Below are 20180 nucleotides of genomic sequence, written 5' to 3'. Positions count from 1 at the left end.
CTCGTCCCTGGAGGGCGGGAACGCGAACTTCCTACCTGTGGCAGCAGTGGCCGCCTCCTGGGTTATTATTTTTTTCTTCCCGCTGCCCCGGGGTTCTGGTTTCTAGAATCACTTGGCGAATAACCAGGTGAGCAGATGTCTTTTCCCGCGCGGAGGACCGACGCGGTAGGGAGCTTCAATGCATCAGAGTGAGCCCCTGAGATCCCATCTCCCTGCGGCTCCCGGGCGGCGCTATCAGGGAAAGGGGACGCGCCGGAGAATGAAAGGCTACTAGGCGGGAGAGCCTGCCTGGCCATTCACCTGGGGCAGTGAGCCTGGCACCCACTCGCAGGGGCGGCCTCCGGTCGGAGCCAACCGTACTTCGCGCTCCGGGCTACTGCCGCCGCTGCGCCAGGAAGTTGGAGGAGCCAGGGGAGACCAGGAACAGCAATCGGCTTAGCTGGACTGCGGCGATTTCGGCTAGCACACCTTCCAGAAAGAAACCCGACCTCTCCAAGACCGCGCAGAGGGACGCCGCGCCCCGACTTCCAGATTAACCCAAGCGCACCCCCTCCCGACTCTGCGCGGGGAGAGAGGCGCGGAGCCGCGGGGTCCTGGGAAGCCTGAGCAGGTGAGCGATCAGGGTGATTCTCCGTCCGCCAAGACAGAGCCCATTCCGGGGTGTCACGCTGGGGCGCTCCCCCAGCGCCCGAGGAGAAGTTACTAGCTGCAGGCGTTCTGCGTAATTTGAGTAATTTGCAGTCTTTCCCTTGAGCAATTCGTGCAAAACCCTTCCGTGCATACAACGTTGATTGTGGAGAAGAAAGCGTAGGGTAGAAGACAGAAAGCAGCATCAGAACACCCACCACTATCACCACCACCACCACCACCAGTGAATAACTTGGGGGTGCTTTTCCGATCTATAAAGCGGAGGGGGAATGGATGTTTGCAAACCCAACTGCAAACTGTGCCTGAGGGTGTGGGTGCCTCCTGTAAGGAAAGAACTTTTGGCCGTTTTTTCTTCTATTGTTTTCAAGTCGCAGCCCAAGTGTGCCCTCGGGGCGTCCTGGGGAGGAGCTGGTGCCAAGGTCTCCTTGCTCGGGGGAGGCCGCTGCGGCCGCCGGCGTAGGTCCTCCGGCTCTCTCCCCCTGTTGGGGGGAGGAGAACCTCCAAACCACAGACACCGCCGAAGTTTCGCTCTCCAGCGCCGGCGAATCCCAGCAGCGCCGGGCGCGTGGGATGGGAAGGAGCCCAGCGGAAACCTGGAAATGAGCCGCGGCGCCAGCGAATCCTGCTCCTTCGTGGAGTTAGTGCCGCATAGACCCAGCACAGAAAATGAGCAAAGGAGCCTCGCTTCCGATATTCGCACCTTCAGTGCTAACAGACTGCCTTTTCGCTCCGCAGTGCTATTTTAAAAGCTGGGAAGAGGCAAATTGGAGTTCCTGGTTGTGCGCTCTCTCCTTTGGAGGAGGGAATTGCGCAAGGAAAAGAACAGAAGCCTTTAATTTGTAACTAAAAATCCCAAGAGTTGAGTTGCCTAGTACAAACAGACGCGGTGCATATTTTAATACAGAACTAAGGGAAGAGGGCTTGGGCTCATCTCAACCGCCGGCAGCGGGTGGCTTCAAAGAGACGCAAGATTGGTCTCTGGGGAATAAAAGGAAGAGTTAGGATGGCGGTTTTCAAGGGGAGTTAGGTCTAGACATGCTTCTCTGAAAGTCATCAGACAGAAGTTTTGTCGAAAGCAGAATTTAAAAGAAACAAACACCATGAGCTTGTCCCTCGCTCTTACTGGCCTGTAAATCCGCGCCCCACGCCCCACCCCGCCCCGCCCCTGAAGAATCACATCAAAAAGGATCCCGGGACAAAAGTCTAGGGAGCAAAAACCTTTGAAGGAGATTTCGGAACTGTTTGACAGGGATCTAATGTTCATTGCTCACCTATAGCGGGGGCGCGCTTGCTTCCGGGCGCCCTCCTCGCAGGTGCCGTTCTGGACCCGGTGGGTCACCTTTGGGCTTCGTCTACAAACGGGCAGAGTGACAGGACAGGCCATTTTCCCTCTGGGGCCTGGTTAATCCAGAAGCCCCGGTACCCACCCCTGGGTGGCCCTCGCGCGCGGACCACTGCGCTATCCTGGAAGCCAGGCTAAGGCTGAGGCCAGGGAGTGCCAAGACTCAGTCTCGAGACCAGAGGGTGGCGCCCCGGAGGCCCTTCGTCCGCCTGCGCCCTCGGGGGAGGGGGGGCGCGGCGGTGCCCTCTGAGGCCCGCGCGGCTGCGGACCCTCGGACCCCAGCCGCTCCGGTGCCAGCCGGAGCCAAGGGGCGGAAGTGGGATTGAGGGGCACGTGACTTCGACAAACCCAGTAACGAAGTTGTGTTTTCCTCCCCAGCACAAGCCTCTGCTTCGGCGGCTCCCAGCCCGCAGCCCGCTTGCGAGAAGCCGGGGCAGGGCCGGGGTGGACGAGAGAGGGACCGCTGCCGCTGAGGCCCTTCCCCGCTCGCCGCGCCCCCCGCCACTTGGCCCGCTGGCCATGGCCGACGGCGGCGGCACCAGCAGCTCGGGCTCCTGGTGGAGTTCGCTAAAGAACAGCAGGAAGAAAAGCAAGGACGCCGCGGGGGGTGGGAAGCCTCCAGCCCAGCCTGACCCCGGGGAACCCGCGGCGCCCGCCCCGCCTGGCCCCGACTGGACAAGCAGTTCCCGGGAGAATCAGCATCCCAATCTCCTCGGGGGCGCCGGCGAGCCCCACAAGCCAGACAAGTTGGGCGGGGAGAAATCGGGCAACAGCCGCCGAAATTTGAAGATCTCGCGCTCTGGCCGCTTTAAGGAGAAGAGGAAAGTGCGCGCCACTCTGCTCCCCGAGGGAGTCAGGTCCTCGGAGGAGGCGAGCTTCTCTGGTGACCCGCACGACGACAAGCAGTAGCCCGAGAGCTCTAGGACTCTCTTCGCACCACGCCTCCCCAACCCCCAGGGCTAAACCCGAGAATTCTGCCCCGCCCCTGTACTTGGAGTCTCATCCCACCAAATTCTGAATATTCGCACAAGGCCTCCAGATTTTATTTTCCTGGAAATTGACGTGACAATTGAGTGTTCCATATATCACGACTCAAGTGTGCATTAAATATTTATTCGTGGTAAGAGAAGATAACGCAGAGGAAGTTGGCACAATTTTTTTTTTTTTCAAAAAACTTCAGTGGCCACCTTTGCGTCGCCCGTGGGAGTGAGAAGGGTACTTTTGTAAGAGACCTTAGCTCAACTGGAATTGCGCAGCCCTCCACTGAGGATGGCATGCTCTGATTCCGAACTTGCTATTGGAAAGCAAATCACAGTGCTATCTTCAATGCCTGAGAAATGCACTTTAGGAGTACTTCTGTAGACATACCTTAAGTGAAGGGATGGGAGACAGCAGGAAGCATTCTTAAGTAGAAGCATTTTAAGTAAGGCAAGATTGCTTTTAATGTTGAACTGCAAAACTGTACTGCCTGTTTTAGCGTAGACTATTAAAACTGTTGCACTGTAAGACTTAAGGTGACTTTTGTAATTTTTTTCCATTGCAAGACTGAAGCTCATCATACTTAAAAGCAGGCATGCAAAATCCAGGGTGACAGAGTTAAACATTTGCCACATAACCTGACAGTTCCTCTTGAAAAGCTGCAGGGAGGAGAACATGTCTAGAAACTACCAACACCCAGATTGGAACCAGCTAGCTGGATATCCCTATTTACAAACCAAATTCGAGGAAGAGAGGGAGAGGTACCAATTAACTATTCCTAAGTTTTCTTTTTTACTTCAGTGCATCTTCATAGAGTAAGTCACAATGCTAATAATAATTCTTTCTGTATTCATTAATAACCTGACTCACAATTGTCTAAAAATACTTATTCAAACAGGTGGACTGAACTCTCAGTTTGTGCAAAGCTGGCTTTTTCCCCACCCTCTTTGCTTCAAAAGCTAATTTCTTTAGTCTGAAGTATGCATTTATCTAGGTGCAAAGCCTTAAAGATCTACCAACCTGTAGATTTTTAACAAAAATCTACCTGTTTGCTTTTGTTATGAACTTCAAGTAAAAGAGTAAATCCATACTGAAATCACTTGCTTTCAGCAAATTACAAGAGAGTTATTGTAGTTGTTAAGATCCCTGGGACCTCTTCCCACCACAATTCAGTTCATTTACAACCATTTAGAAATGCATAGTGGGGAAATTATAATGATCAAAGTGTGTGTGTGTGTATATATATATATACACACACACATTATATATATATATAATATATATAATATATATTATATATAAATATATTAATATATTTAATATATTAATAACATATAGTTATAAAGCAGAAACTAACACACCATTGTAAAGCAATTATACTCCAATAAAGATGTTAAAGAAAATAACATATGTAATATAATATATATAATATATATAAATATATAAAATTTTGATTTCACTGAGTTGGGATTAAATCAGTCCATTCCTCCCACTGCATAATTAGGACTGCTTTAAAACTATGTAATTACAAACCTCAACTGCCAGTTGTGCATTGCACTCATATATATATTATATATAAATTATATATATAATATATATATAATTTATATATATAATATCTACATTATATATATAATTATTATATACATTATATATATATAATGTGGATAATGACAGGCAAGAACTTGATTGCAGCTCCTGAATTTGTTATATATAGTTTTTGGTTTCTCTTAAATTAGTAATTTATAACAAAGCATGTTGATTGTCCAAAGAGATTTAACAAAGAGACTTGATGAAAATGGCTAAAATGGATTTAAATTAGTGAATCAAGCTTGGATACCAGCAAAATCATAGAATTTACCATTTGATACATGCGCTTCCACATACTAAAGGCTTACTCCAAAGGAAATTGTTTACGTGGGGATTATGAACACCTTAGTTTCTTAAAAGAGAGTTTGTGAGGGTTTTTTTTTTTTTAAATCATGAAAAGTTTTTTTTTGTTTTGTATTCAGAACTGGGAAATACGTGACTGAAGTCTCATCAGGGTGAGCTTTCTGGATGAGGAAGACTTCACATCAATTTTAAGTGGGCCTACCTACCACCTCTAGACTCTGATGAAGAAGGGGGAGTTGGGATCTTGGACTCAGAGGAGAGGTTCGTGGTAAGGGAGGGGATTGTGGGCTGACCAGCAGTGGGAGTGAATAGAGCAGATGCTGTCAAATCAGGCTTTGGAACACCTTCATAGTATTTTAATTTCTGTAGAAGGTAATCAAAATTACAGTGGATAACTACCCAAAATACTTCTCCCCTCCCAGGAAGACCAACAGATTAGATCTGTACCCATTTATAAAAGTAAGCCAGCCATTGCATACTTTTAAAATCTTATACTCTTTCATCCAGTTTTATTGTTTTAAAGAATTTTTTTTTTCTTAAAAATTCCTTTAGATTCACAAAACATTGGCATTTTCCTGGGTTCTGTGTCTAGTTTTGGATCCCGTCCAAGTCTATAATTGCTGCAGATAATCAATAGCAGACATATAGCAGTGGAACTTATTAACATGACATCTTTCCCCACTGTTCTGAAAGAATTTAAAACCATGCTAATGGCAGTTATGACAATGAATGCAATGCACGATTGGCAGTTGAGGTTTGTAATTACATAGTTTTAAAGCAGTCCTAATTATGCAGTGGGAGGAATGCACTGACTTAATCCCAACTCAGTGAAATCAGAAACCAAGAAAAATTGGTGGGATAAAAGGATCATGAGTAAGATGAGATAATTTGACAAAGTGTCTTGCTGGGATTTATGTGCTCTGCAGATGATTAATTACATTCCCATAACATATATACAGATTTTGAAAATGTTTAAACCTCAAGATATTTTATAGTAAATAAAAGGAAAATGTTAATTAAATTTGGAGTTAATTAGGTTGGAGACTTTTGTTTTCTTAAAATCCCTCACAAATGAAATTTCACTCACAAATTTGGAAACGATTAAAGAAATTCTTATGCCATGCTTCCAAATTATGTGAAAAAGGGACAAAAATCTAGCAGCGTGTTTCCTCAGTATTTTCATAACCATGATAATTATACACACAGGGTGGTTTTTACCTCAGTGACTGTCCTTGCAGTCGGTGGCTGAGCAGTAACTCATATTATAGGTCACCTGCACGTCCCTTTGTGTTCGTGCTTCTGTTGTTCATCCCATTCTGATTTGCATTTCAAGAGCAGAGACTCTATTTTGTATACAGTTAGGACATTCTGCTTCATATAACACTGGGAAATATTTTTTTTCTGCTTTGAAATGTAATGCAAACTCAGAACGCTGATCTTGCCGAGTCCTTAGAAGGGAACTATAAACCTAATGAACAGTAGCATGGGCTGAAGCTTTGTCAGAACTAGTTCTTCTCATGGGATACACAGAAGAAAATTTGGGTGGCTTGAAATAAATAAATAATAAAAGTGGGCAGAAAGTGGGCACCTTTCAAATAAAAGGTGAACTGGAAAGGAATAAGGGGGAAAATAGGGCACTAATATCCAGTGATCACAAGGCATCTTTTATGAGAAAAAGAGATAGAGAATATTATTTTTCCTTAGTTGAGAAGTATCAGCCAGACTAGAAACAAACACTAAAAAAAGCTAGTGTGATAGAGATGTAGGGGTAACTGATCTTTAAAAACTCTTATTTTATTTGCAGAGCATCTTATGATAATTACCCAGAAATGTAAGAGATTCTTTCTTGGGATAAGCATGAGTTTATCTCCATGGCAAGTAGAGGGTGGGACCAGAGATATTTTATACCCTTGGGTGTCAACATAACCAGTACCTTAGGCTAGAAACAAGTGTGCAGCCCAGGGTACACTGTCACTGACAAGCTGGCTGTCCCATCACAGCTTTTTTCTTCTCACCTGTTTCCTGTACCCTCAGCCCCATTCTCACCTCGCCTCTGAGCGATTGCCCATGCGTCCCCATCAGGCTCAGAGACGTGGAAGAGGGGCCATCCGGAGGGAGGCACAGGGCCCTTCCCCAGCCTCCTGCAGGCAGTGTATTAACAACCACTTTGTCAAAAGATGGCCCTGTACATCTGGAACATGGGATGAATAGCATTCGTGGTGAGAGAAGATTATCATTAAGGAGATAAATTGTGAGGAAACCGCACAGGTCTTGCCCTGGCAGAGGACAGTTGACCACTGTATAGAAGTGGTAGTAGCCAAGGATCACGACAAATAAGACTGACAGAGGATATCAGTGATCCTTCCAGGTATTCAAAACAAGGAATTCAGCCATTCTTCCAAACCAAATTGTGCTGCGGATGACAAAGTGATGGATGTGAAACTGTCATGTCAGAATTGTTGACATAACCTCGTGCAATAAAAAGATGGAGTATCTTTATCTCTAACATGTATAACAAGACTGTTTACCCACGAGACAAAAATTTCCGGCCCTTAAACTAGAAAGGTTCATGTTGAAGAAGATGAAGGTTCCTACCCCTGAAAGGAGCTGCTGACTCACCTGCCATTAAGTGGGGAATACGGGACCCATCTAGGACCTCCCTGTGCTTTTTCTGAAGGGATATTCCTTGAGTTACAAGTACCCTGGATTATTAATCTTTTTCTCGTGCCAGTCAACAAGCATATCCTACAAAGATGGCAGCAAAGAGCTCCTGCAAAGTTTTCCAAGACACCTGGTCATAATTCTCTCTCTCCCTTGCTCCTAGATGAGTCTTAGATGATCTGGGTGTTGGTTTGCTCTTCTGTAAAATGATGGGATGGAGTCTATATTCCCACTTTAAAACTCTCTCTTAGGAATTTGCTATTTTGAACAACGGGCTGTAAAAGCTAATTCACAGAGTGATCATTGTTTACTATAAAAGACAAAGGCACCAACTGTCCAGTACTGATGGTCAGGTGGGAAGTTGGGAGGGAGGTAGAGAAGCATAAATTGCAATAAAGCTACCACATTATCATATGGTGCTGTCACCACACTGTCATCTGGCCCAATAATCAGTGTAATTCTGCTGTATAGGAGCATGGAACCTCATTATTCATGCTTAGAATCAAATTGCAGCGAGGCTATATAATTATATACATATTATTCAAAAAGTGTGTTTTCACAACTGTAATCTCAGTTCCTCATAACTAGCCCTCAAGGGCCCCAAATCCTGCCAATCTACCTGATTCTGTACTCTTGTTTAAACTCATCTTTTTCCATTCTCATTGGTGTTGTCCTTGGTCAAGAATTCATCCCTTCTAGGCCAGGGGCCTGGAAACAATCATTTTTTAACTCTTCTCTACACTGTCTTTAAAACTGTGAAGGATAAGGTCAAACTCCTTCACTAGGGCTGCCACCCCTATCCAGCCATTCCATATTACTGACAATTCCCGAGAGTACCTTGCCATGCCTGCAGGCTTCTGTCTGTCCTGTTGCCTCTGCTTGGAATATTCTTTCTCCACTACCTGCCTGGCAAAGCCTCAATCAACCGTTAAGATTCAAGAGTCTCTTCCCACGCAACTGTCATGGTCCTCGTTCACTCTGTTGGGAAACACCTATGAATAGTACATTCAAGCGCGTGTTACCGCTCCCACTGACCATATTATATGCATGTGATCACATGTCTCACTGCCCTTTTAGTCGAGGAGCTCAGGGAAATTCCAAGGGCACTGTTCATTCTTCATGCCCCTTCATGAACTCCTGGCTAATCTACAAGGGCATGGGCCCTCCATGCTGTACTTGCATGTAGTTCTTGGTAAGGCCATAATCTTTTCTCCTCTAGGAAAGCAGGCTGTGTCTGGTTGATAGAAAAATTTAAGAGGGTTGTGAATCAGTCAGAGTCTGATCAGGAGAGAGAAACCACATAGTAATTTGAACAGGGAACATTTTACTATACAGAACTATTACCCGTGATACAGATTGCAGTGAGAAGGGATTGCCTGGTAAGAAGTAACAGGAACCCAAAAGAACACAGGAATAATATAAGGTGCAACTATGACCCCGGAGCTGAGATTAAGCACTCAAAGGAGACCCCCTCTTCGCTCTAAAACCCTGCACCTTGTTGGAAAGGGCATGGCTAAGACACACTTGTAGGCAGAGAAATCACACCAGTGAAACTTGTTGGAAATCCACCTACCAGAACTGGTTTTTGTGTGCCAATGGGCACTAAAGCACTAATCACTGAATTCTCTGAACAGCATGGGTAAAAATACAGGAAATATTGCTGTGTTAGTACAGTATGGGAGGAAACTGGTGTTTCTGTAGGCTGGGCTACATTCATTTCAAGAGGGCAATTGCTTGCCTATAGAGTGCCTGTGAGAGTGAGAAAAGGGGGCTACTTCCTCTGGGTGGGCTTCAGCACCCCCCACACACTCCCGTAGCAGGAACCCTTGTCCAGTAAACAACCTACACAGCCTTATACAGCAGCTGAGAGTCCATGAATAGATGGAACTATGCCCTGAAGGTGATGGGCTTTGGTAAAGGACAGACTGGCCTGCCTGAAAGGAAGCCCAGGCTCTAGACCCATTTTTCTAACTGGTAGTTGTGTGGTCTCAGGCAAATCACTTAACTGCTCTGGGCTTTCATTTTCTTACCTGTAAAACAAGAAGTTCAGACACTTCAAGTTCAAAAATTCTGTTATTATAGTGTCTATTAAGAGAAGCAGTGTCTACCTTTATATTCAAAACAGACCAGATCTCCAATTGCATGCAATAAATTTTACAGTAGGATTGTGGTCAACATCATGTCCCTCACCATTGACATGATATTTTTCTGGGCTGTGATCAGATCTCCCAATACCAGCTCTTCCAGCTAACTTGGAATTTCCTCCTTTGCATATATATTATTTTTATATATTATAAATATATATATTATAAATAGCCATACAACGCCTACTCTTCCACTAAGTTTTAACTGTGACATTGGTTGCTTCACTAAGAGCCTCCAAGATAGAGTTAGATGCCCTCGTCTGTGTCCCTGCAGCGGACACACAGACTCCTGCCGCAGCCCATCCCACGGACAGTATTGTTACTGTCTCTACCACCAGATGGTAAACTCTTAAAGGGGAGGGACTCTAATTTATGCTGGCTCTGCTGTGGCCAGCGCAGCGCCTAGCACGTAGTACTCATTAAATATTTGTTGAGTGAATGAGGACTTAAATTTCTTGCAGGAGAAGTGAAGTAATATAGTAGTTAAGACAGAGGGTTCTAAAGTCAGATGAGTTAGATTTAAATCCTGGCTTTTCCATTTACTGTCTGTGAACCTATTTGAGTTACACAACCTGCCATGCTTTAATTTTTGTTGTTGTTATTTGTTAGTTTTGTTTTGTTTGTGTTTGTGTTGTTTTTTTTGGCCCCGATATTGAGATACAATTGACATATAACATTGTATTAGTTTAAGGTGGACAACATAATGGTTGGATAGATTTATATATTGTGAAATGGTTACCACAGTAACTTTAGTTAACATCCACCATCGCACAGTTACAATTTTTTTTCCTGTGATGAGAACTTGTAAGATCTACTCTCTTAGCAACTTCCAAATATACAATGTGATATTGTTAACTGCAGTCACCATGCTGTACATTACATCCCCAGAACTTACTCATCTTACAACTGGAAGTTTGTACCTTTCAACCACCTTCACCCATTTCCCCCACCCCCTCTGGCAACCACCAGTCTGTTCTCTGTTTCTATTCAGTTTGTTTTAGATTCCACATATAAGTGAGATCATACAGTATTTGTCTTTGTCTGATTTATTTTACTTTAATTTCTGTATCTTCAAGAATAATTGTACCCAGTTCACTCATTTGCTATGAAGGCTGCATGGGATGTATACAGAACTGACCTCCTTAGTAAACTCTTAATAAACATTAGCCTTATTATTATCACCAATATTCAATTCTACTCATGTAACATTTACGGAAGGAAGTGAGAAGGTAAAGTGTGTCTTGCCCCAGTCTCTACATAACTTTAAAGAAGACCCTGGAGCAGTTTAGAAATTCAGAGCCTTTCCTCTAATTTTATAAATCCAAGACAGCTCAGACCAACTCACTCTGACAGCTTATCATAATCTGAAATAGTGGTCACCTTTAGAATTGTTTACATATTAGAAGCAGAAGAGTCACAGATGTAAGGTCCCTTTCTTGTCTGGAAAGAGCACGTGTTCTCACTATTCACCTACAGTCTTATTGTTACAATCTTCAAAGTTAGGATTTTCTTTTTGCTGATTGTTTTTTCCTTTTCCTGTTACTAATGCAAATTTATCACGAATCCTTTAGAAAATACTTAATAAAATTTTATCATAAGCCCACTACCCAGAGTAAGCACTTCTGAGTGTATTTTCTTCCAGTAATTTTTTAATGGATGTCTTATAGGTGTGAGTTTATGTGTGTGTTTAAAAACCCTGAGACAAAGCTTTATTTTTAATTTTTCCCCATTTGCACCCACTTACTATCATTGACCCATATTCTTAAGTCAGAATACTACAGCCAGGTGAAGGATGGTGGGGAACACGGGGTTATACCACTGACCTAGAATGACTGCGCCATGATGGTTACTATGTCCCTTTTGAGACCGACCCTAAGAAGCCTCTCTGCAGTCCTTAACCCTGTTGACCAGTCTCCTACTTGCAACGTTCCTATTAACATCTATGACTCAACCTGCTCCTGAGTTTCCTCCCCCTGTCTTGCTGTTCTTCCTTCAGTGCTCTTAATCTCTCAAACCAGAAAACTGGAAGTCATTCTTGGTTCCTCATTCTTCCTAAATCACTGGCTCTCTTCATTGAATTGATCAGTCTGTTCTGTATTTTTAATAAACTCTTTCAAATCTGTCCACCTCTCTCCATTTCCCCTGCCACAAACAGAATCTAAGGCACCAGTTTCTCTCCCCTGGCCCAGCCCAGCGGCCTGCTCTCTGGTCCTTTGTATCCACTCCTGCCCCCACTATAATCTGTTCCCCAACCCACCACTGAACTGAACTTTGTAAAAAGTTAGATTTCAAAACTTTTTAACATAGAAAGCTAATCCAGTATCTCCTTCCCCTGGTTAACACTCTCTGATGTATGATGAGACAGTATCCTCCAGATAAAATCCTAAACCAATAAACGTGCTTTAAGCACCCTGCTGGGTCCAACCTCTGCCCACTCCTCCATGTCTCTCTCCCTGCCATCCCTTCAAACACCCTCTATTCCAGCCAAAGCAGGCTCCAGGTCTCGCAATATGTTCTCCCCTCTGCCTTGGAGGTCAGGTTTTCCAAGGTCCCAAGAGCTTGATGAACCTCTTTAGATAGACCCTTTCTTTGCAGACTTGCAGTGCTTTTGAGGACATTTCTGCTGTTTGAGCAGCCACATGGAATGGAACTGGAGTGGAGTCATCTACCTTCTCCAGCTCAGGTTTCCTTGTGAATAAATGCAAATACCACTTCATGGTGTTTTGCTTGAACTAAGCACACATAAAAGCATATCTCTTAGAGATAAACTGCATAGCCCAGAGGAAGCCCTCAGTAATATCAGCTGTTTTTATTCTTGTTCCTGAGTGATGGGTTGAGATTGGCCTGAAGAAATTATTTCAGCGGTTTCCTTTAAACCCTGTCTGGAATGTGAAGGCTCCACTCCTTGGGGAATGCCAAGAGGCATTTTGGAAAACTGTGGTCATGTTCTTGTTTCAAAAACTCAAGGGCAGTTGGACATCTAGGAGGTGGAGAAAAAGAAAGAACCTCAGGTCCAAGATGACAAAAAAAAGAGAATCGGATTCCGTGCTGTCATCTATATGTTTAAGAACATACCCTGAATCTGGGATTATATGATGAATGCATTTTAAGGTGTTGCCAGATCCCCCAAAAAGGGAAGTAAAATTGGGAAGAAGAGGCAATTAGCTTAGTAGGGAAATGCAATGGTAAGTTTCAGGAATGCCTGGGGGATGGCTTAGGGTTGTGGAGACACCACATTGTCAACAATAAAATCTCTAAAGCCCTGGGAGTGACCATTCTCCCTGCGTTTCTGATCCTAGAGATGGTGAAGGACGAGGAAGCAGCTTCTTCCCCATGATCCACATGCTCTCCTCTAGCTGTCCACTGCTGTATTACTGCAGGTGGGGACTCTACATGGGACAACTTTTACAGATGGTGGAAATCCAAGGCAGCCTTAGGTAGCTCACTGTCAGTTCCGTGGAATATGTCAACACCTATGAGCCTTAACAGACCACTCTTTGCAAGAAATCTCTCTCAGTCTGAGTTTGCAGAAGGGTATGTTTTGATTGAAGGCAGCCGCTCACATCTTCACCCTTGGACATATTCTAAGTTTCTTTTACACTGAAGCCAATTCTCAGGAATTAGATGGAGAGATTGAAGCAGAGGGAGCACAGGGGGAGTAGAAGATGTAGCCTAGTGAGGGTCCCAACGGGCATGAGTTTTGAAAGAAAGTTCCCTGTCAGCCCCCTGCTGATTGTAATGAGAACGAGGGGGCTATAGATGCCCCTGACCCTGGTATAGCCAAGGCTACAGGCACTAGGAATTTTTTGGAGGGAAGAAGGTAGTTCTTTCCAGTCTACAGGGGCACAGAGCTATGGCTTTTCAGGAATGAAGGGTAGAATTTTGCCCATTGCACCTTTTAATTGTTGGGAGAGTTAGCTGTCTTATTTTTGTAATGTAATATTTAATTTGGGGGCTAGGTAACTTTAGTGCAAATCAACAAGTATTTATTGAGTACATAGTACAAGGGCCTTGGGACAAAAAATAAAGTAGATACCAATATTTTTAGTCCTTCATATACTTCATAAATTTAAACCCTGACTGTGTCCCTCATTTATTTTGTATTGATTTATCGATTTATTGAAAAAACATTTATTGAGTTCATTCATTCTTGTATTTATTCAGTGTGCCTATTAGGTACCAGGCAGTGAACTAAACTGCAGATGCAGAAGAAAGTAAGATCTTAATCTGTACCTACTTATAATCTTACTGCAATACAGTGTAATACAAGCAATAATAGTTTGGAGACAGGCGTTGGATCATTCAGGAACCATTCAAGATGTTTTGATGAGTTAATTACATCTCAGGTATTGTGAATGACCTGAAGGTGTTAAACATGCTCCCAACCCTGGGGGCAAATCACCCCCCTTGCTTCTGGACCAACACACCTGCCTACTTAAGCCAATACATAGGAGAGACTGCCAGCAGAGTGTGACGTTCTGCCTCTTAACTCCTCAAGTTTGCAGATTTCCAGAGGCTGAAGCTGCCTTCGCTGGGAGGGGGGATCTCCCTGAAGGTCCTAGAGTCATGCCAAAACTGGGGTTTTTCTCTTCAGCAAGACCTCTTCCTTTATCCTCTCAACCCTTTTGACTTCTCTAGGTACACAGATCCACTTCCCAGGAACCACTATGTCTCCATTGCAGTCAGAGCTCCATGTCTATTCTCACCAATGAAAGAATGATGAAATATGCTATGCTGTATAATTTAACCTGTTCGCAGTTGGAGCAGAAGCACCAGCTTGCCAGGCTATCCGTTCTGACAGAATAGCCTCTCTTTATCACAACTGTCAGTAGGATTTCTGCTTGTAGCTCTGCTCAAGGACAGGAGATGATCAGGGAGATGATCAGGGCAAAGGCTTGTGAACCTGGACACAGTCTTTAGGACTCATGGGCAGGTCTTTCGATGAGAAAAGAGTCCAATGCTGTAGCCACAGATATTCCTTCCTGGCGGGCTGCCTCTTTGACTCAGCAGCCTCGTTTTTCCCTTGGTCTCTCAGGGAGGCGGTGAGTATGGATGACTAAATTCACTAAATCCGACCTGATTTGCATCCTTCTTTTCTACTATTCATCCAGCCATCAAACTTCCTGTTCCTGAACTCACTGAGTGGGATACTCATTCAAATACTTATTTTCAGGCTTTTCTAGCTATGAAAATGCAGTCTTGCTTTCCTAAACCATGCTACTTCTCTGGTTAATTATAAAAATTATAGGACTTCAAAAAGGACAAACATAAATAAATACACAAAAATTTTTATAAAAGAATTATAGGACTTCATTCATTAGGCAGCGACTTTTACTAACTCCCTGGGAACAGTGCACTACCCAGACACATCTATACAACCACATCACCTGGTAGTTAAGAAATAGGCACAACTGCTACAAAGCGAGACAGGCTGCATACCATAGTTAACATTGCTATAGGGCTTTATGATTAAGGAAGTGCCTTCATATCCGTAATTTCATGTGATCCATACAAAAACTATGTGTGGCAGATGCTTTAGATTATTATTGCTATATCCATGCCCCTTTGATAGGGGACTTTGCGGCTCCTCCCATCAAGATGTGGAGTCTATTTCCTAACGCTTTGTCTTGGGGCTCATTTCTAGTGTCTTGCTTTGGCCAATGGAATGTGGTAGAAGTGATATTTTGCCAACTCCAATTGTATTAGTCTGCTCAGGCTGTTATAACACCACAGACTGGGTGGCTTAACCAACAGAAATTTATTTGCTCACAGTTCTGGAGGCTAGAAGTTCAAGATCAAGGTACCATCAGGGTTGGTGTCTGGTGAGACCTCTCTTCCTGGCTTGCAGAACTTCTCACCTTAACCCCACATGGCCTTTCCTCTGTGCTTGTGCAAAGAGAGAGAGAGATCTCTGGCGTCTCTTCCTCTTCTTATAAGGACACGTCCTGTTAGATTAAGACCCCACCTTTATGACTTCATTTAACCTTTATTACTTCCTTATAGGTCTTGCCCCCAGATACAGTCACACTGGGGATTGGGGCTTCAACATATGAATTTGGGGGGGGGGGACACAATTTGGTCCATAGCACCAAATCTAGGCCCCAAGGGGCCTTATGAGCTTTGACTCTCTCTCAGAAGCTGTCTCCAACTTAAGACAAGTCCAGGCTAGTCAACTGGAGAAGAGACCTCAAGGAGCAGAGATAAGCTGTCTCCCTGAGGCTACCTGAGACCAGCTGGCTTGGCTGCTCACTGCAGAAGCAGGAGAGAGCCTAGATGAAACCAGAGCCACCCAGTTAAGCCAGGTCAAATGGTGACCTGCAGAATTGTGCATGAAATTAATTGTTTTAAGCCACTATGTTTTGGGTGGTTTGTTAGGCATCAAAAGCTAATTAATGTTGCAGATATTACTTTGACCCCCATTTTGTTGATGAGAAATGGAATCTCAAAGAAATTAAGTGATTGTTCAAGGTTCTATGGTTAGTGAGTCCTAAAGAGCTGCATCTTCTGAATTCAAATATTTGCTTTTTCCATTGTCCTCTGATTCTACGCCAGGAAAGATGGACTCAGAGTTTGGAAACATAAACATATTGATATGGGGCAATTTATGATCCTTTTCCTGGCAAATTAATTCCTAATGCGCTGGACTTTAGATTGGGCGAGTGTGTATGTGCATGTGTGTGCATGTGTGTGTGTACGTGTACATGTACCTGTATTTCCTCTGAAGGGTACAGACCCAGGGTTTATCAGGCTATTTTATTCCAAATGAATAGTTTTATTGGCTGTGATAGATCCAGGCCCTGCATGTTTATATCAGCATGACTGGACCAGCCTCCGGGTAAAAGTGGGCATGGGCTTCAATATGCCCCTTAGGTGTGGACCTCAATGAGAATGTTTCCCAAAACTTTTCATGAAATGCTGAACACAGTTGTAAAAACTAGGTCAGGAAGAAAGCAAGGCTGCAGAGAAACCCTCACTGGAATGGAAGATGATTGCTACTTGAGAAGAATGATAGACAAGGGCCAAGAAGGGAGGCTTGAGTCATGGGACCCACCCCCAATAATGACTTCCCTGGTACTGAGCCTCTACCTTCTTTAACAGTCATATTCCTCAGCCGCCTACTGCAAAATCTCTGGCTCATTTCCAATATTTTGCTCTTTAAGACAGTGCTATATAGAATAATTTGAACATAGATCATTTTGCACCTGTGTAAATTTTTTTGTAAAGTAACATCCTAGAAGCAGGCATGCTGGATCAAAGAATATATACTTCACAACATTTTTATAGATAAATTTTAGAGATATCATCAAATTGCCACTGTCAGGGTTGTACCAATTTACACTTCACCAGCAGTGTATGAAAGTGACTCTCTCCATTGCCTCACCAGGAGAGTATTACCAAACTTTTGGATTTTAGCTACATAATAGGTAAGAAATAGTATATATCCGAGGTAGTTTTGGTTTGCATTTCTTTTCTTATGAGTAAGCTTGAGCATCTTTTGGAACATTTAATTTCTATGTCTTTTATATGAACTCTCTGTTCACATCCTTTGTCTGTTTTTCTATCACGTTATTAGTTTAATTGCTCTTTAATCATGAGACATATGCTAGTCTTGTTTCTCTAACTAGATTACTCTTTTTTTTTTTTTTTAGATTACTCTTAATTATATTTTACATGACATTATTGAACTATTGTGTTCTTTAACTTTCTTGTGTTATGTTTTATATGTGGGGGGTTGGGGGGAGGATTTATTGTGAATTTCCAACCACACTGTTTATTCTCTAAGTACAGGACCCATGAATTGCGTTTACTTTTTACTTGCTCTATTCTAGTGTGAGGCTAAGTAATAATTCATCGTCAATAACTACATGGCTTACTGAATGAGTGAGCACAGAAGAATCAAATGTTGTGTGGAGGTTGGAATCTCATTTGTCATGGGTTAAGTGGTGCCCCTCCCCCCAAAAAAAGATATGTCCTAACCCTCAGAATCTATGAATATGATCTTATTTGGAAAAAGGGTCTTTGCAGATTCATAAATTAAGGATCTTAAAATGAGGTCATCCTGATTACCCAGGATGGCCCTAAATCCAATAGTGTCCTTATGAGAGGCACACAGAGGAGAGATGCACTGCGAAGAGGCCACGTGAAGAGGGGGGCAGAGATGGAGTCAGGCAGCCACAACCCAAGGAATGTCTGGAGAGGAAAGGAAGCATCCTCTCCTACAGCCTTCAGAGGGACTGCAGCCCTGCCAACACCTTGATTTCAAACTTTGGGCCTCCGGAATAAATTTGGGTTGTTTTAAGCCACCAAGTTTATTGTAGTTTGTTATGGCAGCCACCAGAAGCTAATCGTCCTTCACGCCTTTGATCTTGTCTCTGCCATGTTCACTGAATACATGTTATTCAGTTGACTGTGAGGAGAGAGAGGAATGAAGGAGATACAAAAGCACAGGAGAGGAGGGAAAACACAGGGTTGTGGGTGTAGGGGTGGAGAATGAGAAGAGAAGAGAGAGGAGGAGAAGGAAGAGAGAAAGAAAAAAATGAAATAAAAAAAGAGAAAAATGAGGTAAGGATGGGTTGGCATCTGCTCAGACATTTGGCCTTTTTCTTGGTCCTCATCTTTCTCCAGATGGCATCTCTTCTACTCTCCCTCAGCCTCTCCCGGCCCCTCAGGCATTCGGCCACACTAAGCAAGTTTATTTTTATGCTCTTTACATTTTTTGTCCCATCCCACGTTTCTGGTTTCCAATCTGCAGGCACCAGTGGGCTGGTTAGAAGCCTGAGCAGAGACACACGCTCACTCAGAAAGCTCCCCTCCACTGTTCCATCAGTCACCCTTAGCAGAGGCCTGGGATCCCGGCCATTCTAGTATTCAGGGCCTCCCCTGCCCAGGCAGGGCATTCCAAATCTACAAGCACCCACTTGGAATGCTTCTGCGGTCACATCAGCCCACTATCTGCCGCCCACAATACAAGTGAGGGAACAAAGGAAGTAACCCAGAATTGCCAAGTGTGCCCTCTGAAAAATTCCAAAGGTGGGAAGAAGGTTTTGATTAATTTGCCATTTATCTTCTGGGTTTGACTAAAGTGCTTTAGACATCTCTGTACTGCCTCTAGTGGTCACCAGCCGTTGTGTTCTCCTAAAGGACCTCATGGTTTGTAAATTCCCCACCCACTTTTTGAAATTTTCTCTGTGTTTTAGTTAGGAATTTTATTTAGAATTATTTTTACATAGAGAAGATATCTTAAGTATTTTTAGAATCAATTCCATTTTTTTCTTTTGTGATCTCTATTATTTTTAAAAATTATTTCAAAATATTCATTCTGTGAGTTTTGATAAATTATAGCATGGTATAACAACCATCACAGTCAGGATACAGACAGTTCCTTCACTCCAAATATTCCCCCGTGTTGCAACTTTATAGTCAAACCCACTCCCCGCCACACACACACCCTTCAATCATAGTAAACAACTTTTGATCTTATTTCTATTCCTACAGTTTTGTTTTTTCCAGATTTTCATATAAGTGGAATCATGCAATATGTAACTTTTTGAGTCTTGCTTCTTTCACTTAGCATAATATATTTGATAAACATAATGCATCAATGTTGTTGAGAATATCAATAATTCATTCCTTTTAATTACTGAGTAATATTTCATTTAATGGATGTACCTCTTTATCTGTTTGCCCAGCTAAGGATATTTAGGTTGCTGCAGGGTTTTGTAGTTATGAATAATGCTGCTACAATTATTTGAATACAGGTTTTTGTGTGAACCTGAGTTTTCATTTCTCCAAGGTAAATACATAGAGGTAAGAGTGCTACATTTATATGGCAAGTATAAGTTTAACTTTACAAGAAACTGACAAACTGTTTTCCAGGGTAGCTGTACCATTTTCATTCCCATCAGTAGTGTATGAGAGTTCCAGATACTCCATATCCTTGTACTGTATTGGACTTGGTATTGTCAGTTTTTGTTTTTGTATTAAACATTTAAAAAGATGTGTAAAGGTATCATATTGTGGTTTTAATGTGTATTTCCCTAATGACTAATAACATTGAGCATCATATCTTATGTTTATGTACTATCTATATATCTTCTTTGGTGAAGTGTCTGTTCAAATTTTTGCCCATGTTTTTAGGGTTTTTTTTGTTGTTGAGTTATGAAACTTTTTATATATTATGGATATAATTCCTTTGTCAGAAATATGATTTGCAGATATTTTCTCCCAGTCTGTATCTTGTCTATCACTCTCTTAACAGTGTCTTTCACAGAGCAAAAGTTTCTAATTTTGTGAATTCCAAGTTAGCAAATTTTTCTTTTATGTCTTGGACCTTTAATGTCATATCTAGGAACTTTTTGCCAAACCCAAGGACATAGATATTTTCTTTAAAGTTTTCTTCCAAAGTTTTATAATTTTATATTTCATGACATTTATTTTTTGCATATGTATATTCAATTGTTCTAGTACCATTTGTTGAAAAAACTATACTTTCTCCAGTGAGTTATCTTGGCACC

The 20180-nt window shown here is 43.0% G+C and overlaps 1 protein-coding gene and 1 long non-coding RNA gene across 4 annotated transcripts in view; one reads left to right on the top strand and one right to left on the bottom strand.

The window, feature by feature from the left end:
* LOC114235457 (uncharacterized) overlaps positions 1-20180 on the bottom strand; it is a 154128-nt gene that overhangs the window by 39241 nt on the left and 94707 nt on the right. The window lies entirely within an intron of this gene.
* Positions 361-3453, top strand: PRR15 (proline rich 15). 2 transcript variants are annotated; one of them, XM_007193497.2, is made up of 2 exons: positions 361-610; positions 2369-3453. In XM_007193497.2, exon 2 carries the CDS (start codon positions 2510-2512, stop codon positions 2897-2899), a length of 390 nt encoding a protein of 129 aa, XP_007193559.1. In that variant the 5' UTR covers positions 361-610; positions 2369-2509; the 3' UTR covers positions 2900-3453. The 2 variants fall into 2 exon arrangements, with proteins under 2 accessions (XP_007193559.1, XP_057406313.1); XM_057550330.1 differs by lacking the exon at positions 361-610 and adding an exon at positions 1903-1978.

Source organism: Balaenoptera acutorostrata, chromosome 7 (assembly GCF_949987535.1).
Source record: "Balaenoptera acutorostrata chromosome 7, mBalAcu1.1, whole genome shotgun sequence".
Taxonomy (NCBI): domain Eukaryota; kingdom Metazoa; phylum Chordata; class Mammalia; order Artiodactyla; family Balaenopteridae; genus Balaenoptera; species Balaenoptera acutorostrata.
The sequence above is the reverse complement of the archived record's forward strand: the minus strand, read 5'-3'. Positions and strand labels throughout refer to the sequence as shown.

Bases quoted from the DNA above. Each gene is read 5' to 3' on its own strand.
- PRR15 (XM_007193497.2), top strand. From the start codon at position 2,510: ATGGCCGACGGCGGCGGCACCAGCAGCTCGGGCTCCTGGTGGAGTTCG.